The following is a 27,913-nucleotide window of genomic DNA, read 5'->3' as shown; positions in this document are numbered from 1 at the left end:
TATACGTGCTTGAAAAATTAACGTTCAGCTAAAATTTATTCATTCTGATTTTGAGATTGATATGGAAAGGAAGACTCCTAGTTTGAAATGAAAAACTATAATTCAGAGTTTTGGCGGTCTGATATAAACAGTTTTGAGGCGGATGGAAGCTCACTTGCCAGCCAGAACGATATCCGCTTAGCTCATCCACACAGGTGAGGGTTGAATCTATCCCTGCTTTTATCAGTCTGTTTTCACTTGATGAACAGGGCCAGTTTTTTTTTTTTTTTTTTGCCGCTCAGGGTTGTCTTACAAGTTTTAGACTTGTTCTGTGATCGAAGTAAGATTCCAGTATGGTAAATAGTGTGAGTTTCAATCCTTTATACAGTGTAAACATAAGGACTTGGAGAGGGAGTCAAGACTTTTTTTTTTATTATTATTAAATGTTGTCTCTTCAAAGTGTCACTTGAAGGAAGAGCAGCCAAATGGAAGGCGACATGGAGGCGCTTTGTTCGTGGCCACCCCTATCGAGATTATTATCTCTATCTATTGTCAGATACCTTGATTCTGTAAAATGTGGCCATAAACAAATCGCCTCTTTGTCACCCTGTTTTCTGCCTTTTGGCTGTCCTCTCTCCAACTCACACACCTCTCTCCCTCATACATCTCTCCACTCCATCCTTCCATCTCATCCTTGGTCTCCCACTCCTCCTCTCCCTGTCCAGCTCACTCACGTACTCGTTTAGTCTGCCTGATTCTCCATTCTCTCCACCTAGTTTACCGCCCGAAATAATTTCAGAAGTTGGTCAACAGTCAGAACAGCAACAAGGCAGCCCAAACCGCCAAGATGAAAGTGCTTCTCTGCCTGACCATCTTGTTGGGAGTATCTCAGGCTGCGGTGAGTCTTACACACACACACACACACACACACACACACACACACACACACACACACACACACACACACACACACACACACACACGGACACACAGACAAACATGGCCATTACATCACTTGGGCTATCACAAGCATCACTCACTACGAAAGCTCCCCCTCTTTCACATTCGTTCTTCTCCAGCTTAAGGAAGTGTTCATTCTGGCTACCACTCCCCCTCCAAGGCTATAGTCAAGATCAGCAGTGAACCCTCATATTATTTATTAATATGTATAATGGTGTTTGTGTCATTAACAGCGATTCTTGTAAATTCGGAGATAAATTGTATCCAATTACGCACTTTGATGATTGAACTCAAAATAACTTCCCTAGTCTGACTTTAAATTTGCATTCTAGAGTTACTCATATTTATTTATTTAATTTATTTATTACTATGTTCAGTTCAGCGATAAACTGTGTCTAGTTACCAGTTACGAGTACGCACCTTGATGAATAGTTTTAAGTAATAAACAAACGCCATAGTTTGACCTTACATTTGCGTTTTGGAGTTACTCATTTATTTAATTGTTTGTTTATTATATTTATTTATTTACTTGGATAACGCCTTCTTTTGTGACACAGAACCTTATGACGAAGGAAGAAGCGGTTTTCGAGGAGGATGACGACACACAGCTGGAGCTTGAAAAGAGGCAGGAGGCCACAGAACTCATCGTAGACCCGATCAGACCCCCGATCACTATATTACCAGTGGATTGCTACAACAATGGGTAAGTGACATTAAACGCTTAGTGGTACAGGAAGCTTCGTTTTACATATTCTTGGGCGATTTATTTTGCATTTTAGATCTTATCACTGTTTTGGCTGCTATGGCAAGGGGTGTCATATTCTGATTCTAGTACAGAAGCAGCCTACTAGATAAATGTGAGATCTTATGGGACTTGGCTAGTGAAGAACCCTGGCCTGTATTCTCGTCGGTTAAGGAAACTCCCTAACTAACACCTCTTCCTCAGCGATTGAAATTTGGATATGGATGGTTAATATCCTTTTGTAGGTTATTTATGTGGAGTATGGCGATAGTGGAAGGATTTATATAACTCAGAAGAGGACAGTACGGTGCAATAAACAAAAAAATAAGTCGCTTAGGAAAAGGATTGGGGAGTTTCTTTACCCACAGAGAATTTGAGCCCTTGTGTGTGAAATCTTATGAATAAAATTGGGAATGTTTCCCAACTAATTCAGAGTACACTTGTGTTACGCGGTTTATAGGATAACTCCAATATAATATTTTTTGAATAATTCTCTGATCACACGAAAGATGCAGACCGATATGCCTTATTTGTCCATAAACACAGTACCTGTACTTGGCCAGTTCTTGTCCTAGGGTCCAGTTGAATTTCTTCATCATCCCATCTGACTGTGGCCTTAGTGGGGTTGTCCTGGTCGTCTTGATCCTCAATAACTTGCAGCACTCACAGAACATAGCAGACTTGACGTTCCTACCCTGCTTTGAATGTAGCTCTTGTGGCATCCCAGAACGACAGAAGAACTGGGGGAGGCGGTGGCTCAACCGGTAGAGAGGTGGCGTGCGGTCCTAACGGACCCAGGTTCGAATCCCGGCTGGGGCAGGGAACAGTTTAAGGATTTGAATTTCATAAATCGGGCTTTACTGATCTACCAGAAGACCCGCCGACATGTCGTAAATATACCCCCGCTAATACCAATGCATCAGTCCTGTATGAGACAGCCCTAGCATGTATTCAATATGGACGGTGGGTGTTAGCGCCGAAGTGGTGACATGTAGAGGTGTATGGTATGTAGGAGACTGCTGGGCCTTGATAGCAGGCTGTGAAGCCTATGCCCAGAGTCGGACACATAAAAAAAAAAAAAAAGTCAACTGAGCAACAGTCGCAGCTTCTTGATTGGGGATGGCATAGGCTTCCAACCTCTTTGTGAAGCTGTCCATGGGACATATATATATCGGTTTCCTCTTCCAGTAAGTGGCAGAGGTCCACCAATGCCCACCATGACTCATTGCATTGGTGTACCCACTTGGTACAGCTGGAGAGAAGTGTACCCACGTTTTTTTGGGTCCCTTCTTGGCGCAACATACATCACAGGTTCGACACCACTCTTCAATGTCTTGACGCATGCCAGTCCAGTAGAACCTCTGTTGCAGCCGACTTAGAGTTTCTACACTTCCAGATGCCCACTAGTGATCTGGTTACGAGACTCATCCTAGATCCCAGGCCTCATTTTCTCTGGAATCACCAGTTGCCAGTACTTGCTGACCCCATCGGGTTTCTCTCACTGATGCTCCAGTAGTCCATTGTTCAAACGAGAAAGGTTCCACTGACTCCAGCAGCTCTTGGTCGCAGGACTGAATCTAGAAACCTATTTCCCTAAATGGTCACAGTGTACTCCACTGCAACCACTCTAGCATTGGTTGTAAATCTGCATCATCCATCTGCATCCTCTTCAAGTCTTCTTCATCTGATGCTGGCCCTTTCACAACGGTATGGCAGCATTTCTTGCCCAAATTCCCATTACTAATACATTGCTGGCTGGCTCTTTTTCCGTTTTCTCGCACATTAGTCATCAAGGTTTTCCTGCATTTCCTCAGTGGTGGGGCTTCTTGGGGAAAACTGGCTGGTTGTCGCCTCTCGTCACCACCCTTCACTAATTTACTCTCATCCTTCTCATTTGGACATTCATAGCTGGTGTCCCACCTCACCACGTGTCCAACACCCGTTTGTTGCTATCGGGTATTTCCTACCACTGTTCCGTTCTTGCTTCTTCTTCAGTTTGTAACAATCCACCTTCTTTTGTACCAGTGTCCGGCAGAACCAGCAGCCTCCCCTGGTCTTCTAATGTTTTCTCTTCTACTTTTTGCAATCCACTTTCCAATGCCCTGGTTTCTTACAATACCGGCACCTTCCTCTGATCTCCTGTTCCATTTTCCACTTAAAACAGTCCTCTTTCCTATTGTCTTTCCTTTTCACATTACCAGCATCTTCCTTTGAATTTTTTGGCATCACGTACCTGCCACTTTCCTGCCTTGAATCCTGCACTACGACTTGCCTGAAAAATGGATGAACTGGACCTGACGTAGGACTCAAATTCTAGAGCACTGGGTAGTGCTTCTTGCATGCTTCTGGGTTGTGTCTGCTTCACTTGGACTTTCAACTCTGCACTATCAAGAGCATCAATGAACTGGTCCCTCAGAAGAATAGCCAATGGGTTAGGTGCTGCTCCAGGGTATGCCTTGTATGCCATACTCTCCAGTTCATGAGCAAGCTGCTGTAGGGATTCTCCTTGAGCCCATACATGGCCCTGTAAACCTCAGTCTGGTACATGGTTCTATATATATGCTCCAGTACTTCTACTAAGGACTGATAGTTGTTCCTCTCCTCTGCTGACATCTGGCCCAGAATTTCCATTCCAGCACCCTTAAGGCTGGTAGCAAGCTGCACTGCCCTCTGCCTATCATCACAACCATTCTGATCAGCAAGTAACTCAAATTGTGCACGGTAAACTTCCCAAGATATTCTACCATCAAATTCCTGAGGTTTCTTTTGAACTGGACCCCCATTATAGCCATGCACTCCACTGGTTTGGGCCTAAAAACTGGGGCATCATAATTAACTCCAGGACTAACAAACTTCTGGATTCTGATTATTCAGCCCTGGAATGCTACTTTCATCAGGGTACACTTTACACTGTCTATTTTTTTCACTTGCTTCATGTGCACTAATCTGAGGCTCAGCAGTGCATTATTTCTCTACGGCCTCAATTCTCTCACAAATTATCTTCAAATGGCCATCTAAATGCTTCAACTGGTCATCTGCATGTTGTCTGCTCTCCATTACATTATTCCTTACTTCAAACTTCTGCTGCTCTAGCATAGCATCTACTTCTTCCCTAAGCCTTTGCTGTTCTTTCATTTCCCCTATGAAAACATCTAGCTGTCCTTGCATCCTCAGTTGTAAATCCCTCTGTTGCTCCTGTAGTGCCTCTTGAAGTTGTTCATACTGTTCTTTTTGTTAAATTCATTTATGGAAGTGGAATATTTAGTGTTTTTGCCTTCAATTATGCGGTTTTTAGAATCACTTCAGTATAATAGTTTTGAATTACTCCCTCATTTAGCCTTGTTACTGATTTTTTTCCGATGTGGAATTTTTTCACCCGTTAATGTTTTCAGAATTTTATATACAGTTGGGAATGTTTCTTAGCTAATTATGTGTACATTTGTGGAAATTTCATATTTATGATTTTCGCCCTCAATTAGGCTTTTTTTATGATCACTCCAAGATAATAGTAATTACTCCTAAGCTGTTGCTTTTACCGTAACAAAACTTCTACCATCTTTTTATAATGAAGTTACCATTACTAATGAAAATAAAGGTCACGAATGACCCTCTTTCTAACATTATTTTTATGTGCACGACTGGAACTATAAAGTAGAATCCTGAGCATTGTGATAAAATTTTAAAAATGGATTATCTCCACATGATGAGAGTTCGTTTTATATCATTATCCATTTATCCCTCTCTATATACAGCCCTCACTCCTGTAAAATATTTTTGAATTACTCCCAAACCGGATTCTATCAGGCGTAACTGGTTCATAATTACCCCTCTTTTTTACCCTTGAAATCACGGCTAAGACGAATAAAAAAACAAAAAAACAATAGACTCTTAAAAAATATAAAAATCCAGCCAACTTCAATACGTCATACACAACAGTTCAGGTCAATTCCCTTGCAATCTTACACTAGTTTTCTTTTTTTAGAAATGATGCACAATTAAAATGTGCGAGGGAAGATCTGTATTTACTTTTTCCTGTAATTCATTTCTAATAATCAGCACCTAACAAATGTCTTTAAAACGGTTTCGGAGTGATTTTCTATCTATCTATCTATAGCCCGACGCCCTAATCCCGCAAAGGGTGGCCGCAGACAAAACGCCTCCAAGTCACTCTGTCACCCACCATTTGACTCCCCTCCCCCCAACTCACCCCCCCCTCCCTCATATACCTCTCAACTCCATCCCTCCACCTCATCCTCGGTCTACCCCTCCCTCTCCCTCCCTCCACCTCACCTACATACACCCTCTTAGTCAGTCTTTCATTCTCCATCCTCTCCACATGTCCAAACCACCTCAGTGTATTTCTCCTAATCTTTTCAACCACATCCACATCTACCCCACAACGTTCCTTCACTTCTTCATTCGTCAACCTGTCCCTCCATGTCACTCCACATGCTCCTCTCAAGTAACTCATTTCCACTGCTCTCACTCTTGACTTGTTCCCCTCTTGCAAGGTCCACGCCTCGCTTCCATACGTCAGGGTAGGGATCACAATACCATCATGCAGTGACTTCTTAACTTCCATACTCACCTCCCTATTTCTCATCACTGCTTTCAGTGTACCAACAACCTTCCTTCCCTGCTGTACCCTTTCACGTACTTCATCCCCCAAAGTTCCATCCTTACTCATCACACTACCCAAGTACTTGAATGCACTCACATTCTCCATATCCTCACCATCCAACCTCACTGCACACTCTGTGACTTCATTCCTCTCAAACACCATAACTTTACTTTTGTTTACATTAACTTTCAGCTTCCTCCTCCTACACACTGTCCCAAATTCATTCACCAAACCTTGCAACTCCCATTCATCTTCACTCAACAATACTGTATCATCAGCAAACAGCAACACCGGAAGCTTCCAAATCTCACCCTCATTCATTAGGGCCACCCTGACATCCACTGCCCTACCTTGTACCTCCTTTACGACCCCATCCATATATATATTAAACAGCCATGGAGACATTACACACCCCTGTTTCAGTCCCACATTGAGATCAAAGAACTCACTCAGCTCTCCATCCACTCGCACCGTAGCCCTAGCTCCCTCGTACATACTCTTCACAGCACTCAACAATTTCCCCTCCACTCCATATATTCTTAATACCTTCCACATACCTTTCCTATCTATTCTGTCATAAGCTTTCTCCAAGTCCATGAAGGCAGCGTACACTTTCCTTCCCTTCTCTAGATACTTCTCCACTAAACATCTTAGAACAAATATCTGATCTACACACCCTTTTCCCTTCCTAAATCCCCCTTGTTCTTCTCCAACTAGCTCCTCTGTCATATGCCTCACCCTGTCAATGAGTATTCTACCATATATTTTACCAGTCACACTAAGAAGGCAAATACCCCTATGGTTACCACATACTTCTCTCTCCCTTTTCCTTTGTACAGAGGAACAATTATACCTGATTTCCAGTCCTCTGGAACCCTTCCCTCTTCCCAAGCCAATCTACACAACTTCCATATCCACTCCACAACAATCTCACCCCCATACCTAAGCATTTCACCACACACTCCATCAATTCCTGGGGCCTTTCCCAGCTTAATCTTCTTCATCGCTTCCACTACTTCCGACCTACTGATCTCTTCCTCCCTCCTCTCATCTCTTCTTCTCCCAGCCATTCCCCAACCACTTATACTCACACTGCTCTCACTCTCTACCTTCAACAAATCCTCAAAGTGCTCCTTCCATCTCCTCAATTTCTCTCTCTTCTCCACCAACAATCTATTATTCCTATCTTTCACTCCCCTACTATTTCCCCTTTCACACTGCCTAGAGAAATAATGACATAGCACGAACCGTCTTAATGGGGAAATATTTTTTCAGGTTGCTCAGGATGCCACTTGAAAGCCCTAGTTATACAGATAAAATTAATATCCGTTTTTTCTCTAAATTCCAAGTTGTCTTCATTTCTCTAATCAAACGAAACTCTCTGGGCAAACCCATCAAAATTAACTCTCGTTTACCTGTGAATCAATTTGATTCCACTGGTTACTTAATTTAGTCGTGTTTCTGATTGTTGATTTTTTTTTTTTCACGTGCAGAATTGTTTTATGAATTTTGAATGCAATTGGGAATGTTTCCCAACTGATTTAGAGTATCTGTCTATCTATCTATTGCCAGACGCCTCAATCCCGTTTGGAGTGGTCACAAACAAATCGCCTCCAAGTCGCCCTGTCCCCCGCCATTTCACTCCCCTGCTCCCAACTCACACCCCCCTCTCTCATATACCTCTCCACCCCATCTCTCCATCTCATCCTCGGCCTCCCCCTCCCGCTTTCCCCCTACACCTCACTCACATACACTCTCTTCGTCAGTCTTTCACCCTCCATCCTCTCCACATGGCCAAACCACCTCAGTGTGTTCCTCCTAACTCTTCCTATCACATCCACATCCACACCACAACGCTCATTTATATCCTCATTCGTCAGCCTGTTTCTCCATGTGACTCCACAGGCTCCTCTTAAATAACTCATTTCCACTACTCTCACTCTTGACTTGTGTCTTCCAACAACGTCCATGCTTCACTTCCGTACGTTAGAGTTGGTATCACAATACTGTCATGTAGTAACTTTTTCACTTCCATGCTCACTTCCCTATTTCTTATCACTGCTTTCAAAGAACCAGCAACCTTTCTTTCCTGCTGTACCCTTTCAAGCACTTCACCCTCCAAACCTCCATCCTTACTCATCACACTACCCGAGTACTTAAACGTACTCACATTTTCCAATTCCTCACCATCCAACCTCGCTGTACATTCACTGACTTCACCTCTCTCAAAGACCATCACTTTACTCTTCCCTACATTCACCTTTACATGGATGGGGTAATAAAAGAGGTACAAGGTAGGGTAGTGGATGTTGGAGTGGCCCTGGTGAGAGAGGATAGTGTTTGGAAACTCCCTGTACTGTTGTTTGCAGATGATACTGTGTTGTTGAGTGAAGACGAAGGGGAGCTGCAAGGCTTGGTGGATGAGTTTGAGAGAGTGTGATTTAGAGTACATTTGTGGAAATGGCATATTTAGTATTTTCACCAACAGTTATGCAGTTTTTAGGATATCTCCAGTATAACAGTTTTGAATTATTCCCACATTTAGCCTTGTTGTTGAATTTATTTTTCCGAGGTGGAATTTTTTCACCATTTCATATTTTCAGAATTTCAAAGAATTGGGAATGTTTCTAAGCTAATTGTCTGTACATTTCTGGAAATTGCATATTTATTATTATTATTATTTTTTTTTTCGCTCACAGTTATTCTGTTTTTATTATCAGTCCAGTGTAACAGTTTTGAATTACTACAAGAGCAGTCGCCTTTGAAGTAAGAAAATTTATTCAGATTTTTTTTTTCCTGAAGTTACCACTACAATGAAAAGGAAAGTCACAAATGACCCTCTTCCTAACATTGTTTCATCTTCATAACTAGGGCTATAATGAAGCTCTTTAGCATCCTGATAAAATTTTAAAATGGAATATTTTCCCATTATGACGGTTCGTGTTATATGATTATCAATATTTCCCTAGGTTTAAACATACTTTACCCCTGCAAAATAATTTTAAACTTCACCCAAAGCGGATTGTATCAAGCGTAACTAGATCTCAGTTACATCCCTTTTTTTCCCTTTGAAATCACGGCTAGTATGAATTTAAGGTAAAGGCCAATAGACTCTCAAAATAATTAAAAAATCCAGAAAACTTTAATATGGGTTAGAAAACAATTCAGGTCAGTTCCTCTGCAAATTGACTTCTTCTTGAAGTCATGCATAATAAAGCTGGATACAATTTTTATATCTCGGCCCGGAAGTGTTGTATTTACTTTTTCCCCTTAATATATAAATGTATGAAGATCAATACCTAAAAAATTTCTTTTAAACGATTCTGTGCCCTCTGGAGTGACTTTACCAAGGGAAATATGGATAATGATATACCACGATCCGTCATAATGGGGAAATATTCTATTTTTATAATATCATCAATAGACTCAAGCTGCCATTTCAAAGCAATAGTTTATATATATATATATATATATATATATATATATATATATATATATATATATATATATATATATATATATATATATGTATATATATATATATATATATATATATATATATATATATATATATATATATATATATATATATATATATATATATATATATATATATATATATATATATATATATATATATATATATATATATATATATACGCTCGTCAGAAGTATCGAGCGCCTATGGCCGGGTACGCAATACTTATGGACAAAAAGAATCACCCGTTTTTGGTAGTAAAAATTGAGCCAGAAGTTTACGGCACTAGCATGACGTTACGGTAGCCTGAGGCCTTCCTATTCGCTGGTTGGTTCCTGCCTCAGTTGCCTACGGGCTGCCTGAGAGAGAGGAACTCCACCGCATCTCCCTCCCTTTTTGCGCCATTTTTTACCGAGTGTCTCGCAGTGTTTTGGCTTTCGCCACTTTGTTATGACACCTACCCGTGAACTATCAAGTGAAATCATATCCCAGATCATTGCTCTAAAGGAGGCAGGCCACCAAACGGAGGAAATTAGTGAATTGGTTGGCGTGCCTCGATCGATAGTGCATAGGTGGTGCGCCCGTTTTCGAGTGGAAAACAGTGGTGACGTTCCCACAAAGAAATCGCGGTCTGGTAGGCCCAGGAAAACTTCCCAAGGTCTGTTAATGTTTTAAAACTTGCAGTGGAGTCTAATCCTCGTGTGAGTGCAAGGAAAATAAAGGAGAGCAACCCGGAAGTGTTTGGTGAGATTTATGTGCGCACAGAGTCTCGAAGGGTCCATGAACTTGGTTATACAAGTCACAGGCCTGTGAGAAAGCCTCTTCTCACTCGTTACCAGCGACTTCGTAGGCTTGCCTTTGCTAACAAATACCTTAACTGGGGTGAGGAGCAATGGTTGTCAGTGTTGTGGTCTGATGAGGCAACGTTTATTGTTACCTGTGACCGAGGAGCACGTGTGTACTGGTGTAAGGTAGTGACCCACTTGACCCACGTTACGTGGAAAGCACAGTTAAACATCCTGATTCACTCATGGTATGGAGTTGTTTTTCTGGTAAAGGTTTGGGGAAGCTTGTTGTGCTTCCCAAGAACTGCATAGTGAATCAGAATATTTATCTGGAGCTTCTGAGTGATCATTTACCAGAGTCCATCGAGCTCACAGGTGCACGAGTGTTTCAGCAGGACAGTGCACCTGCTCATAAGGTCAAATCGGTCACCAATTGGCTTCATGACTGCGAGGTATCATTCATGAAAGACTGGCCAGGAAATAGCCCAGACCTCAACCCGATAGAAAACCTCTGGTACCTCGTAAAGAAGAATCTCCAAGGGAAGGACGTGAGCTCTCTGCCTAAGCTGGAAGCCGCCATTCGTGACTCCTGGGACAAAATACTCCTCCAGCACCTAAAGAACCTCGCCTTTTCACTTCCAAGATGTCTCAGGTCCGTGAAGAAGTGTAAAGGATACCCTACGAAGCACTGAAGGTAAATAAAATGCATTATTTATATAGTTTTTTAATGTTGAAAGGTTTGTTTCGCAGGAGAGATGCAAGGCGCTCGATACTTCTGACGAGCTCTTGTATATATATGCAAAATAAGCACAGGAGAAATGAAAGGAGCGAGAGTGAGTACTTTTGCATATTAGATCTTCAGACAGAGTGAGACAGAAACGTAAAGGGTAGAGGTCTTTTATACACACCCGCAGCAGGCTGTGGCACACAGAACAAAGGATGACATGAATTTTTACTTGCAGCTTAACTTATGGTCAATTGCAGCAGGGAGTGGAACACAACAAAGGATGACCTGAATCTAAAAATGGGTGATGGGTGATAGATACCTTTCTTTTTTCTTCCTTAGGGATGCACGTGACAAAGGAGGAGGGAGTAAGAGGGGAGGAAAGGGGAGGGGGAGGGAGGGGGAAGGGGGAGGAGAGGAGGGGAAGGGGGAAGGGGAGAGGGGGGAGGGAGGAGGGGATAAATACTGTTGCTTAACTTAAGACCTAGGGGATTAATGCTAGGTGTGTCCCACACAGGTGTGACCACATTACCACGAGATGACAGGGAACAATCGGTTGTTAGTCTGGGGGATACTGCTTTAAAATTAATTCAGTTAACAATTTATCTCACTAAAAATGAGCATAGCTCATGTTTACATTCTCTTCATATGTGCCAGAAATTAGACAAGATTCTATTACATTTCTTTCATCTAAGCTTTTTGATCTTGCTAGAATCTTCGAGCCTGTCCAGTCAATATGGTGATTACTGGATGCTTTGTGCTGAAATAAAGCATTACAAAATGATCTCAACTCTCTAACTCGAACTCTTCTCGCTCCTTCTGGCACCTTGCCAAAAACCTTTCTAACAACTTTACCTCATCATCCTTCCCTCCTCGTTTCTACTCTGATGGCTCTGTAGCTATTTCTTCTACTGCTAAAGCAAATCTCTTCGCTCAGACTTTCTCCTCCAATTCCACCTTAGACGATTCCGGTGCTGTTCCTCCATCACTTCCCCCCTCTGATTTCCTCATGGCTAACATTAAAATTTCTTCAGCTGATGTATTTTCTGCCATTGCTGGCCTCAGTACTAATAAGGCATATGGGCCTGATGGAGTCCCTCCTGTTGTTCTCAAGAACTGTGCTTCAGTGCTTACACCCTGCTTAGGCAAACTCTTTCGCCTTTGTCTGTCAACTTGTACCTTTTCTACTTGCTGGAAGTTTGCTCTCATTCAGCCAGTTCCAAAGAAGGGTGACCATTCCCAACCCTCTAACGATCGTCCAATTGCTTTAACATCCTGTATCTCAAAAGTTTTTGAGTCTATTCTTAATAGAAAAATTTTAAAGCACCTTTCCTATCACAACCTTCTTTCTGATCGTCAGCATGGGTTCCGCCAGGGACGCTCCACAGGCGATCTTCTCACCTACTTTTCAGACTCCTGGTCATCCTTCTTTCGGGACTTTGGCGAAAGCTTTGCCATTGCACTTGACATCTCAAAGGCTTTCGATCGAGTCTGGCATAAATCTTTAATTTCCAAACTGCCCTCTTACGGTTTCTATCCTCCTATCTGTCCCTTCATCTCTGGCTTCCTTTCCGGTCGTTCTATAGCAGCTGTTGTAGACGGCTATCGTTCTTCTCCTAGATCTATTAACAGTGGTGTTCCTCAGGGCTCTGTCCTGTCACTAACTCTCTTCCTTTTATTCATCAGTGACCTTCTAAGCTGTACATCTAACCCTATCCACTCATACGCTGATGACTCCACCCTTCACCTTTCCATTCTATTCCCACAACGTCCATCTCAGCAGTTACTTTAACAGGCAAGGGATGAGGCTATGGCACACCTAATGTCTGACTTGGCTCATGTCTCTGACTGGGGTAAAAATAATCTTGTTGTTTTTAATGCATCAAAGACTCAATTTTTGCACCTATCAACCCAACAAAATCTTCCACAGGTATACCCACTTATGTTTAATGATACTCAACTTAATCCTGCATCATCGTTGAACATGCTTGGGGTTTCATTTGCTCGGGACTTATCTTGGAAAGATCATATTACATCTCTTGTAAAATCTGCTTCCAGGCGATTGGGTGTGCTAAGCTGACTCCATTCCTTCTTTACCCCTGCACAATTGTTGACTCTATACAGGGGTTTTACCCGCCCCTGTGTGGAGTACAACTCTCATGTGTGGAGTCAAAGGCTTTTCGTCTCATTAACTCTCCCCCTCTTACTGACTCCCTTCAACCTCTGTCTCTTCGCCACAATGTTGCATCTTTATCTCTTTTCTATCGCTACTTCAATGGTCACTGTTCCTCTGCACTGTCTGCATGCATTCCTCCACTTCTACGACTGGCGCGTAGCACCCGTCCAGTAGCAAACTCTCACCCCTTTTCTGTCCAAGTCTCTAATGCAAGAGTTAACCATTACTTCCAGTCCTTCATTTATGCAACAGGTCAACTCTAGAACTGTCTCCCTCTGTCTGTATTTCCTGCTTCCTGTGATCTCCAGTCTTTCAAACGCAGTGAATCAAAGCATCTCGAAATGAATGGATCTTGAATTTGGCTCTCTCTTGTATTTTGTTTTTCTCTTAGAAGGAACAGTTTTGCGGGCTCATTGCCTTTGGTTCCTTTTTCCCCACATAAAAAATAAAAATCTGTTGGGCTGTCCTTACACTGCTTTTATGTTGTGAGATTCTAGTTTCCAAATCTTTTCTAGATTGTCCTATGTAAAATATGTTACAGCTTTTACACGGGATTTTGTAAACTACGCCTGAATTACTGAAAGGGCTGTTCTTGATGATTTTTTTTTAAATTGTGTTCTCATATTTGAATACTACTTGTACATTGAGTTTCGTCAGTATGTGAACAACATCAAGAAAATTTTCATGGAAGGGGAGGACAAGGGTTCTTTGAATATTCTGGCGATCTGGCTTATTAGTTTGCCCTTCAAGGAATCGTTTCTTGGCTGTATTGTGGCACTGAGTTAGTATGCTTTGTGGATATTTTAGCTTCTTTCCAATACTCTGAATCATTTTTAGTTCATCATCTAAAAATTCTGGGTCTGAAATTCTATATGCTCTTAGGTATATGGATATGAACACAGATCTTTTTACATTAATATGATGGTTTGAATAGTAATGAACATATGACATAATATTTGTAGGTTTTCTGTATACCTTAGTCTTCAAAACATATTGGTCCCTGATGACTTTTACATCCAAAAATGGCAATTCATTATCCATTTCCATCTCACGAGTAAACTTAATCGATGGAACTAACGAATTTAATTGCGGGAGAAATTCATCAATGGGAAGACTGTTAGGCCAGACGCACAGGATATCATCAACGTATCGGAGCCAAACTATGTTTTGCTCCTTTATGGAGGTCAGTAAATGTTTCTCAAAGTATTCCATGTAAATATTTGCCAGAACTGGAGAGAGGGATTACCCATAGCCATACCAAAATTTTGTGTGTAAAATTTACCTTCAAAGGTAAGAGAAGAGTTCACAATGCACAATTTAATTAGATTGATAATGTTTCCAGAGGGAATACCACCAATGTTACTACGCAGAATGCTTGGCAGGAAAGTTAAAACATCATTAACAGGAACATTTGTGAATAATGATTTAACATCAAAGCTGACTAATTTGTAGGGGTACATGACATTTAGAGATTTTAACTTTCTTATCAAATCCTCATTGTTTTGTACAAATGAATCAGAGATAGTGCCTACAACAGGGAACAGCAGTGTTACAAGCCACTTGGAGAGCTTGTATGTCATAGAGTCTACAGAGCTTACAATTGGCCTGATGGGGATGTTTGGTTTGTGAGTTTTAATCAAACCCACCCCTGAGGGTAGGTTTTTTTTTTCAAGAATACTCCCCCAGTATCCCTGCTTGTCGTTAAAGGCGATTAAAAGGGTTGGTGGAGGGTTAGTGCCCCTCCCCGGAAAACAAGTAACTAAAAAAACAAACAATAAGCTTCGGACAAGGACTGACCAAAAGATGACGACAAAGGACCGGACAAAGGACATGGTAATCGGAAAGTGGAATGTAAGGGGAGCAAATGATGAGGTGAAAGAGTGAGAGATTGTCCAGGTGTTTGAGGCTGCGAAAGTTCATGTATGCGGAATAACTGAAACGAAATGGAGAGGTGAGAGGGTGAGAGAATGGGAGTATGGATGGGGTATATGTGCAGAAGTAGGTGAGAATGAGAGGGCAAAAGAAGGAGTATGTATAGTTGTGAGTAAAAGATGGAAAAGGAGCATAAGAGAGTATGGATAAGTTGGATCAAGGATTGTGTTTGTGTAAGATTGAAAGCTGGAATATAAATGTGGGCGATTGTGTGTGTGTATGCACCAACGCAAGATCGTGCAAGCAGAGTGAGAGAAGAGTTCTGGACAAATGTGGAAGTGTGCATGGAAAAGTTTGGAAGGAATGAGAGAGTGTTTTTGATCGGTGATATGAATGGTAAAGTAGGGAATGTGAAGGTGGATCGAATAGTTGGTGAGTGGGGTGTGCCTGCTGAGATAGATGAGAATGGCAGTGCATTAGTGGACATTTGTGCTGGGAGGGGCTTGGTGATAGCCAATACCCTCTTCAGGCACAAAATGGTCCACAGGTATACATGGCGAGTGATGAGAAGGGTGGGTGATGAACTGAATGAAAGGAAGCCAATGATTGATTATGTCTGTGTGGATGAAAGGATGCGAAAATGTGTAATGGATGCAAGAGCTTATAGAGGTTGGGGGAGTGGACTTTCTGACCACTACTTGGTGGTGGCCAGAATCAAGGTCCAATTAGGATGGAGAAAAAGAAGAAGGGAAAGTTGGGAAGTAGGAGTATTTGTAAGGAGAGTGGAAAGGTTACAAGAGGATGAGAAAAAGGCAGAGTATAAGAGAGAAGTGGAGGAACAATTGGGCGAATATGAATTGGAGCAGATGGGGGACGTGGAAGGTGTGTGCAGGATATTTACAGAAGAAATATGTGTAGCATGTGATGTGGTGTGTGGGATGAAGAGAAGACAGAGGGCTGTGCAAGGAACAGCGTGGTGGAATGAAGAGGTGAAACAGGCTGTGGCACAAAAGAAGAAAGCATACATTGAATGGATGAGAAATAGGGGCGTGGAAGAGGTTGAGAGGCGGAAGAGAGAGTTATATGTAGAAAGAAAGAGAGAGGTGAAAAGATTAGTAAGAGAGAATAAGAAGAGAGTGGATGAGAAATTTGGAAGGAATTTGAGTGTAAAGTGGAGGGACTGTAAGAAAATGTTCTGGAAAGAGGTGAAAAGAGTAAGACAGGGTTGAAATGAAGTTAGCAGGGGAGTGAAAGATAAAAGTGGTAGATTACTAGTGGAGAAGGGAGAAAAAGTGAGCAGATGGAAAGAACACTTTAAGGAATTGTTGAACATAGAAGATAGAAGTAATGCGAGTATAAGTGGCTGGGGAATGGCTGGGAGAAGGAGGGAGGTGAGAAGACAGGAAGAAATCAGCAGGATAGAAGTTGTGGAAGCAATGAAGAGAGCTAAATTGGGGAAAGCCGCAGGAATTGATGGAGTGTGTGGTGAAATGCTGAAGTATGGGGGAGAGATAGTAGTAGAATGGATGTGGAAGATGTGCAGACTGGCCTGGGAGAAAGATAGAGTCCCGGAGGATTAGAAGTCAGATATAATTATTCCCTTGTACAAAGGAAAAGCGAAAAGAGAAGTGTGTAGTAATCATAGGGGCATCTGTCTTCCTAGTATAATAGGAAAAGTGTATGGTAGGATACTTATTGACAGAGTTAGAGAAAGAACAGAGGAATTATTTGGAGAAGAACAGGGAGGCTTTAGGAAGGGAAGAGGTTGTGTAGATCAGATATTCATTCTTAGATCTTTAGTGGAAAAGTTTCTAGAGAAGGGAAAAAAGCTGTATGCGGCTTTCATGGATTTGAAGAAAGCATATGACAGGGTGGATAGACAAGGATTGTGGAAAGTATTATGAATATATGGAGTAGATGGGAAGTTGCTGAATGCTGTGAAGAGTATGTATGATGGTGCTAAGGCTGCAGTGCGTGTGGATGGTGAATTGAGTGAATTTTTCTCTTTGAAGGTTGGGTTGAGACAGGGATGTGTCATGTCTCCATGGTTGTTCAATCTGTATATGGATGGGGTAATAAAAGAGGTACAAGGTAGGGTAGTGGATGTTGGAGTTGCCCTGGTGAGAGAGGGTAGTGTTTGGAAACTCCCGGTATTGTTGTTTGCAGATGATATTGTGTTGTTGAGTGAAGACGAAGGAGAGCTGCAAGGCTTGGTGGATGAATTTGGGAGAGTGTGTAAGAAACGGAATCTAAAGGTGAATGTAGGGAAGAGTAAAGTGATGGTCTTTGAGAGAAGTGAACTTAGTGAATGTACAGCGAGGTTGGATGGTGAGGAATTGGAAAATGTGAGTACGTTTAAGTACTTGGGTAGCGTGATGAAAGTAAGATGGAGGTTTGGAGGGTGAAGTTCTTGAAAGGGTAAAGCAGGGAAGAAAGGTTGCTGGTTCCCTGAAAGCAGTGATAAGAAGCAGGGAAGTGAGCATGGAATTGAAAAAGTTACTACATGACAGTATTGTGATACCAACTCTAACGTATGGAAGTGAAGCATGGACGTTGTTGGAAGGACAACAAGTCAAGAGTGAGAGCAGTGGAAATGAGTTATTTAAGAGGAGCCTGTGGAGTCACATGGAGAGACAGGCTGACGAATGAGGATATAAATGAGCGTTGTTGTGTGGATGTGGATGTGATAGGAAGCGTTAGGAGGAATGCACTGAGGTGGTTTGGCCATGTGGAGAGGATGGAGGGTGAAAGACTGACGAAGAGAGTGTATGTGAGTGAGGTGTAGGAGGGAAAGGGAGGGGGAGGCCGAGGATGAGATGGAGGGATGGGGTGAAGAGGTATATGAGAGAGGGGTGTGTGAGTTGGGAGCGGGGCAGTGAAATGGCAGGGGACAGGGCAACGTGGAGGCGATTTGTTTGTGGCCACCCCGAACGGGATTGAGGCGTCTGGCAATAGATAGATAGATAGCTTGCATGGTGCAGATTGATTCTGTACAGAGAACTGTTTGATCAAGTCATCCCTTCCTCTTAGCAAAGTCTTGATTTCTTTATGGAATTTTCTACTTTGTTTTTCAGTTGGATCACTTTTTAGTTCTCTGTAGGTGTTGGTGTCACGCAACAGTTCACTCGTTTTTTCCTTGTAGTCACATTTGTTCGTGACTACTACAGCGCTGCTTTTATCAGTTGTAGTTATATGCAGGGAGTCATCTTTTGTCAATTTGTCCAAGGCATTCACAAATCTTTTAGGAGCACAGTTGTTATTTTTGTTAAATATTGCCCCATATAAAATGCCACGAATAATCTAACTTATTTTCACTTGATTGTTTTTCCATTTGAAACAAGGACTTTCCAACCTATACTGGGTTTATCTTCTTGTCATAAGAAAAAGATAAACCATAACCTAGGGCACATAAGGTATCCCGATCTAATTCTTTAGATGAGAGGTTTATGGCCATGGGCAATCCTCTCTCCCCAGTTCTGGCAAATATTTGCATGGAATACTTTGAGAAACATTTACTGACCTCCATAAAGGAGCAAAACATAGTTTGGCTCCGATACGTTGATGATATCCTGTGCTTCTGGCCTAACAGTCTTCAAATTGATGAATTTCTCCTGCAATTAAATTCGTTAGTTCCATCGATTAAGTTTACTCGTGAGATGGAAATGGATAATGAATTGCCATTTTTGGATGTAAAAGTCATCAGGGACCAAAATGTTTTGAAGACTAAGGTATACAGAAACCCTACAAATATTATGTCATATGTTCATTACTATTCAAACCATCATATTAATGTAAAAAGATCTGTGTTCATATCCATATACCTAAGAGCATATAGAATTTCAGACCCAGAATTTTTAGATGATGAACTAAAAATGATTCAGAGTATTGGAAATAAGCTAAAATATCCACAAAGCATACTAACTCAGTGCCACAATACAGCCAAGAAACGATTCCTTGAAGGGCAAACTAATAAGCCAGATCGCCAGAATATTCAAAGAACCCTTGTCCTCCCCTTCCATGAAAATTTTCTTGATGTTGTTCACATACTGAGGAAACTCAATGTACAAGTAGTATTCAAATATGAGAACACCATAAAAAAAAAATCATCAAGAACAACCCTTTCAGTAATTCAGGCGTAGTTTACAAAATCCCGTGTAAAAGCTGTAACAAATTTTACATAGGACAATCTAGAAAAGATTTGGAAACTAGAATCTCACAACATAAATGCAGTGTAAAGACAACCCAACAGAGTATTGGTTTATTTCAGTACAAAGCATCCAGTGATCACCATATTGACTGGACAGGCTCCAAGATCAAAAAGCTTAGATGAAAGAAATGTAATAGAATCTTGTCTAATTTCTGGCATAAATGAAAAGAATGTATACATGAGCTATGGTCATTTTAAGTGTGATAAATTGTTAACTGAATTAATTTTAAAGCAATATCCCCCAGATTAACAACTGATTGTTCCCTGGAAGACGGTGGCTCAGTCGGTAGAGAGGTGGCCTGCTGTCCTACCGGACCCAGGTTCAAATCCCCGCTGGGGCAGGAAACAGTTTAATGATATGAATTTCATGTAAAGCAGACTTTATTGATCTACCGAAAGAACCGCCGACATGTCGTAAAAATACCCCCGCTAATACCAATACACAAGTCCTGTGTGGGACACACCTAGCATTAATCCTCTAGGTCTTACGTTAAGCAGCAGTATTTATCCCCTCCTCCTTCTCCCCTCTCCCCTTCCCTCTTCCCCTCCACTCTTCCCCCTTCCCTCTCCCTCCCCCTACCTTTTCCTCCCCTCCTACTCCCTCCTCCTTTGTAACGTGCATTCCTAAGGAAGAAAAAATAAAGGTACCTATCACCCATCACCCATCCTTTGTTGTGTTCCACTCCCTGCTGCAGGTGATCATAAGTTAAGCCGCAAGTAAAAATTCAGGTCATCCTTTGTTCTGTGTGCCACTACCTGCTGCGGGTGTGTATAAAAGACCTCTACCCTTTACGTTTCTGTCTCACTCTGTCTGAAGATGTAATATACGAAAGTACTCACTGTCGCTCCTTTCATTTCTCCTGTGGTTAGTTTGCATACGTATCTTCATGGTGAAGTGATGTCTCTGCATATATATATATATATATATATATATATATATATATATATATATATATATATATATATATATATATATATATATATATATATATATATATATATATATATATATATATATATATATATATATATATATATATATATATATATATATATAAAATCTCTCTCTCTCTCTCTCTCTCTCTCTCTCTCTATATATATATATATATATATATATATATATATATATATATATATATAATATCCGTTTTAACTCTAAGTACCAAGATGTTTACACGTCTCTAATCAAACTATACTATGGGCTTAAACCCCTCAAGTAAACCTGTGAATCGACTTCATCATACGTGTTACCTCATGTAGCATTGTTATATACCCCTTTCCCAGTTGGGTTCTTTTCACGCTTTAATGTTTTTATTTTTATGAAGCAATTGGTAATGTTTTTCATCTAATTATGTGTTAATTTTTGGAAAGTGATCATTTAGGTTTTTCGCCCACAATTAAGCGTCTTCAGGATCACTCTTGTGTAATAGTTTTCAATGACTCCTAAAGGTATTCTTTTTAACGTAAAACATACCCTTTTTTAATAATGAATTTACCGCTACAAATGAAAAAAAAAAAAAAAAGAGCACGAATGTCCCTGTTTCTGATATTATTTTCATCTGTACATCTGGAGCTATAAAGTCGAATATTGAACATTTTGATAAAATTGTGAAAATGGAATTTTTACGAACTATGACAGTTCGTGGTCTATCATTATCCACATTTTCTTTGGTTTATGCAACCCTCTCTCCTCTAAAATATTTTTAAACCAGATTCTATCCGGCGTAACTTGTAGTTCACAATTACCCCTCTTTTTTTACCCTTGATATCAAGGCTATGATGAATAAAAAAATAAAAAAATAGACTCTCTTAAATAAAAATACAGTTAACTTCAACATGACACACATCAGTACAGGTCAATACTCCTGCAACTTGACTTTTGTTTTTAAAGAAATTATTCACAATAAAACTGCGAAGGAAGTGTTGAATTTACTCTCTCCTGTTAATTCGTATCTGATAATCAATACCTAACAATTATCTTTTAAACGTTTTTCGATGTGATTTTACATAGAGAAATAATGATATAACACGAACCGTCTTAAAGGGGAAATATTCAATTTTTTAAATTTTTTCCAGAAGGCTCAGGATGCAAATTGAAAGCCTTATTTATACAGATAAAAATATTACTCGTTTTATCTCGAAATTCTAGGTTGTCTTCACCTCTCAAATCAAACGAAACCCTCCAGGCAAACCCATCAAATTCAACCCTCGTTTGCCTGTGCATCAATTTCATCCCACTGGTTACCTCATTTAGCTTTGTTTCTAATTTTTGAATTTTTTCACCTTCAGAATGTTTTATGAATTTTGAATGCAATTGGGAATGTTTCCCAGTTAATTTCGAGTACATTTGTGGAAGTGGTATATTTAGTGTTTTCGCCTTCATTTATGCGGTTTTAAGGATCACTCCAGTATAACAGTTCTGAATTACTCCCGCATTTAACCTTGTTATTGAACATTTTCTTCCGAGGTGGAATTTTTTCACCCTCTAAGGTTTTCAGAAGTTTAGACACAAATGGTTATTGCATAGTTATGTTTATCGCCCACAATAATGCTGTCTTTATGACCACTCAAGTATAACAGTTTTGAATTACTTCAAGAGTGGTCGCTTTTACCGTAACAAAACTTTTTGCTTTCTATCCTGAAGTTACCACTACAAATGAATATAAAAGTCACAAATATCCCTCTTCTTAACAGTGTTTTTATCTGTATAACTAGTGCTATAAACTAGCTCTTGAGCATCCTGATAAAATTTTTAAAATGGAATATTTCCCCATTACGACTTCTTGTTATATGATTATGAATATTTCCCTAGGTTTAAACAAAACCTTACAACAGTGAAATATCTTTGAACTACACCCAAAGCTGATTCTATAGGCGTAACTAGTTCACAGTTACCCCTCTTTTTTACCTTTGAAATCACGGCTAATATGAATTTTTAAAAAAGGGTACAGTAAAATAATTGTTAACAACAGTGAACGTCAGTACGGCATACACAACAGTCTAGGCCAATTCTCCAGCAATCTGCCTTTTTTTTATTTTTTTTTTTAGTAATGATGCACAGTATATCTGCGAGGGATGATATGTATTTACTCTTTCCTGTTAATTCATATATGATAATCAGCACCTAACAATTATCTTTTAAACGATTTTGGGAGTGATTTTAACTAGAAAAATAATGATATAGCACGAACCGTCATAATGGGGAAATAATTTTTCAGGAGGCTCAGGATGCCTCTTGAAAATCCTAGTTATACAGATGAAAATAATATCCGTTTTATCTCAAAACTCCAACTTGTCTTCATTTTTCTAATCAAAGTAACTCATCGGGCAAACCCATCAAGTTCCAGCCTCGTTTACCTGTGAATCCATTTCGTCACACTGATTACCTCATTTAGCCGTGTTTCTGATTCTTGAAATTGGTTCACCCTGAAAATTGTTTTCTGAATTTTGAGTGAAATTGGGAATGTTTCCCAATTGTTTTAGAGTACATTTGTTGAAGTGGCATATTTAGTGTTTTCATCTTCAGTTACGCGGTTTTTTAAGATCACTTCAGTATATATTTTTTGAATTATTCTCTCATTTTGCCATGTTACTGAATTTTTTTTTCGAGTGAATTTTTTCGCTCACATATTTTCAGAATTTTAGACAGAATTGGAAATGTTTCTAAGCTAATTCTGAGTTCCATTTTTGAGATTCACATTTATGTTTTTCGCTCACAGGTATTCTGTTTTTATTATCACTCCAGTATAACAGAGATTCACTTGCATCTTTCATGTGATTATCCCTAGTGTGGGATTGACTGACTGGGGAAGGAAATGGAAGGGCAAGTAGGGAGGGTAAACAACGAGAGGGCAGGGTAGGGAAGGGAAAGGTAGAGAAGGGTAGGGTAGGGGAGGGCAGGGCATGGTGGGGAAGGGCAACGCTTCAGGAGACACCCCCACCTCAAAAACTACATCATCAGGTTCAAGAACTCAGTATTTACTCAGTCCACTGAGCCGGAGAGCATCTTTTTGCATTTCATTCTCATTATCACACGATTTCCTTTAGCTTATAATGGACTTTCCTAAATAGGAGTTTAGATACAGCATTAATTAATTATTGACAGAGTTAGAGAAAGAACAGAGGAATTAGTTGGAGAAGAACAAGGAGGCTTTAGGAAGGGAAGAGGTTGTGTAGATCAGATATTCATTCTTAGATCTTTAGTGAAAAAGTTTCTAGAGAAGGGAAAAAAGCTGTATGCGGCTTTCATGGATTTAGAGAAAGCATATGACAGGGTGGATAGACAAGGATTGTGGAAAGTATTAAGAATATATGGAGTAGATGGGAAGTTGTTGAATGCTGTGAAGAGTATGTATGATGGTGATAAGGCTGCAGTGCGTGTGGATGGTGAACTAAGTGAATTTTTGTCTTTGAAGGTTGGGTTGAAACAGGGATGTGTCATGTCTCCATGGTTGTTCAATCTGTACATGGATGGGGTAATAAAAGAGGTACAAGGTAGGGTAGTGGATGTTGGAGTGGCCCTGGTGAGAGAGGATAGTGTTTGGAAACTTCCTGCAGATGATACTGTGTTGTTGAGTGAAGACGAAGGGGAACTGCAAGGTTTGGTGGATGAGTTTGGGAGAGTGTGTAAGAAACGGAATCTAAAGGTGAATGTAGGGAAGAGTAAAGTGATGGTCTTTGAGAGAGGTGAAGTCAGTGAATGTACAGCGAGGTTGGATAGTGAGGAATTGGAAAATGTGAGTACGTTTAAGTACTTGGGTAGTGTGATGAGTAAGGATGGAGGTTTGGAGGGTGAAGTGCTTGAAAGGGTACAGCAGGGAAGAAAGGGTGCTGGTTCTTTGAAAGCAGTGATAAGAAGCAGGGAAGTAAGCATGGAAGTGAAAAAGTTACTACATGACAGTATTGTGATACCAACTCTAACGTATGGAAGTGAAGCATGGACGTTGTTGGAAGGACACAAGTCAAGAGTGAAAGCAGTGGAAATGAGTTATTTAAGAGGAGCCTGTGGAGTCACATGGAGAGGCAGGCTGACAAATGAGGATATAAATGAGCGTTGTTGTGTGGATGTGGATGTGATAGGAAGCGTTATGAGGAACACACTGAGGTGGTTTGGCCATGTGGAGAGGATTGAGGGTGAAAGACTGACGAAGAGAGTGTATGTGAGTGAGGTGGAAGGGGGAAGAGGGAGGGGGAGGCCGAGGATGAGATGGAGGGATGGAGTGGAGAGGTATATGAGAGAGGGGTGTGTGAGTTGGGAGCAGGGCAGTGAAATGGCAAGGGACAGGGCGACGTGGAGGCGATTTGTTTGTGGCCACCCCAAACGGGGTTGAGGCATCTGGCAATAGATAGATAGATAGATTAATTAATTTCTTAAGATCATTAAAATCATCAGTTGGCAGCAAGAATAAACTTAAGAGCACATAATCCTGGTTGAGGGGGTTCGCAATTTATCTTTCAGCTCATCTTGGAAGGTCTGATTGTGCTGGAGCCACTGGGCAGTGCTATCTGTGTTTGACCCCCTCCCCCTCAGTTCAAAAAGCCACTTCTAAAGTGTCTGAAAGAACACATTAACTATTCACGTAAGCATCCGAGCCTTCCTCTCAACTCGGCAAATCAGAGTATGTTATAGCCAACAGACAATGCTGTCTTCATGCCCAAACCCTCCACTTCGAAAAGCTCATACTGAGATGAATTAAAGAGCTCATAACTATTCACATAAGTAATACAACCTTCATTTCAACTCTGCAGGCTTACAGTGTGTGCCTTGCTAGGGGGTGCGTGCTACAATCCTCTTTGGACAAAGATAGCCTGCAGGAATTGGTATGAAGGCTTGTGTTGTTCCCCAAGCTGTTCCTGCTGCCTTGGTCGTCTGTTACCTCCAATAGGTGAGCACTTAACTCCATAGTATTTCTCTCTCTCTCTCTCTCTCTCTCTCTCTCTCTCTCTCTCTCTCTCTCTCATGCTGTACACCGTTTTTATGTGAGAACTGTACCTACATGTGTTTATATATGTGTCTTTGCCTTAAAAGCATCATCCTCAGTCAGAAAGAATAGCCTACTTTTCTTCCTACAGACTGTCTACCAGGTCAACCGTGTATTCTTCCAGCTGGTAAGAAGTAAGAAATAAGACCCTCCCCTGTCCTAATGTCCAGGTGGCGGTGACTTGTAAACACAGTAATCATCTTTTCTTCTTTAAAGTGTCAAAAATTATTCTCCTACACCAATGTAGCTGTGAATATAACTAGAAGACTACATTGATTTTAATCATTCACAATATTGTTATTTGGTCCATGGCACATTTTAAATGTAATTTCAGTGGACTGCAGGCTTACACTGCTCTTATTTAGTTCACCATCCTCCTTTTGAGAGGGTAGGGAAGTAGTTGAGGGATATTTGCATAACCTGACAGTGTAGCCACATTGCTGTTCTGGATTTGCCACATTAAACAATCACTAATGTCAGCCTTCGAAAACCCTTTCACTGCTACGGTGCTCCCCAAAGCTGAATGTAAGGTTCTGGAAAAAAATAATGTTCTCGGGCAGAATGAGTTAATATTATAGTACTAATCAAATGTTAATTTTAATTACTTTTGGTATTACATTGGACTCCTTCTGATTACAGAATTAGAGCTGTGATCAATGAAGGCTTGGACACCACGTCACTTGACATCGATACTAACCCAGTCACTGAACATGGATGATGGATATGGACCTAGCCACTGGACTCAAATACACACTTCTGACCCTTCCACTCTTGTACTACTCTTCCATAAATGCATACCTGGCACTTCAGGAATCTATGTTAAAATTTTTACAAATGAAATTTTATCTAACAAGGCCATTATTTAGCTTTCATTAAGTAGTTTTTGCTTGTATACATCCAGTACCTACAAGTTTCTGTTGACAGTTTCTATAATGTTATCATAGCTGTTTTTTTTCTACCGATATACCACTTATTTAAATATTAAAACATTAATAAAAATATTCACTACAAGTCTGTCTCTCTTATTATTTTTGATAATCTTTAATCTAATACTATCCAGAAAACCATTCAGAACATAAGCCTACTAACTTTCGGAGTTTCAGCATTTGATGGTATGTCATTCTTCCAAACCATTACTAATGTTTAAAAGAAAAATAAGCACATGTAAAGAATATAAGGGGGAGTGACAGAGTGGTCTGGTTGAGAACAAAGGAACTAATAACAATCCTGTGTGGATGAAATTAGCGAGATGCACAGGACATAAAGCACACATGAATCACTAGTGAGTATTTACACTTGTAGTAAATAATCTTTCCATTTCCTGTACAAATACTTTTTGTCCCACAGCTTCAGTTAGCTATGATGTGAATGAAAGTAAAGCCATAATCATTTAAACCATCTGTAGAGCCAGCTCAGTGCAGACCTTGTTGTACCATCACAAGATAAAGTTTGCCTGCTCTTCTACAATGTCTATTTCACAGTTAGAGAATGTCCATTATTTTCTTCCCTAGCACATCATGTAAAAAGAAACTCTGTAGACAGAGAAGCAGATAAGTGTCTATCGGCTTATTATTGTACTGACTTTGAGGATTTCCAAATAGCAGAGTAATAGTACTCTTACTTTTATTTTCCCTCCACTTATATGCTAATGGATGCTTGTTCAACTTGGTAGTGACTTGTGAAGCAAATAAAGTAAATATACAGTATACAAAAATCCACTCTAACATTGTCACTTAAAAGTTAATTTACTCCACAATTATTCGGCTTACATCATCTGACTGTGTCTGACTTGTTTCCTCCCAATATTCAAATGGTTCCATTATGACTTGCAAGAAATCCTGATAATTGAAATATGTTGACATGGCTGTCAAGGAACAACATTCACAAATAAACTGTAAGACATTATCATTTCATTGTTCTTGGCAATGCTAATATGAAATAAAAATTACCAATTATATTCTACTCCTTCAAGCATCTTGCTTCTGCCCATCTGACTGCTCTGCTGATGTTGTTGGAATTCTCTTTCAGTGCACAGGTATGGATCGTCAGAGTTAAGTATGGTGGTGGAAGACGAGGGGATTACAGTTTACTTGGCATAGAAGGTCATTTCTTTCTTTCCATCCTTCTGTCTTTCTTTCCTTCATTCTGTCTACAGGTGACTCTACACTGAATGACAAGCCATATGGTTTCCTGTACACCAGGAAACCATTTACTAGGCTGGGTGGTAACCATAGAATCAAATTATGGCATCTGGTGGTTTAGTGGGCAACTAAGGAACTGCAATCGGATTGAGCCAGTGCAGGTTTATATCCAAGGGGTGATTGGGATTCATTGCCCACGTAATGCCACTTAGGGATAAGTGAGACTGGTCACTCTCATCTTCAATGT

General features: G+C 40.4%; 1 protein-coding gene across 1 annotated transcript; it reads left to right on the top strand.

The window, feature by feature from the left end:
- Positions 1-172: 172 nt before the first annotated feature.
- Positions 173-27,473, top strand: LOC145399434 (uncharacterized). Its single transcript, XM_080272050.1, has 6 exons — positions 173-194; positions 779-877; positions 1,497-1,642; positions 25,293-25,429; positions 25,617-25,659; positions 26,165-27,473. Exons 2-6 carry the CDS (start codon positions 827-829, stop codon positions 26,241-26,243), a joined length of 456 nt encoding a protein of 151 aa, XP_080128176.1. The 5' UTR covers positions 173-194; positions 779-826; the 3' UTR covers positions 26,244-27,473.
- The last annotated feature ends 440 nt before the right edge of the window (positions 27,474-27,913 follow it).

The sequence above is a fragment of the Coenobita brevimanus genome, chromosome 49 (assembly GCF_032717465.1).
Source record: "Coenobita brevimanus isolate Jiangsu-jjx chromosome 49, ASM3271746v2, whole genome shotgun sequence".
Classification (NCBI taxonomy): domain Eukaryota; kingdom Metazoa; phylum Arthropoda; class Malacostraca; order Decapoda; family Coenobitidae; genus Coenobita; species Coenobita brevimanus.
The sequence above is the reverse complement of the archived record's forward strand: the minus strand, read 5'-3'. Positions and strand labels throughout refer to the sequence as shown.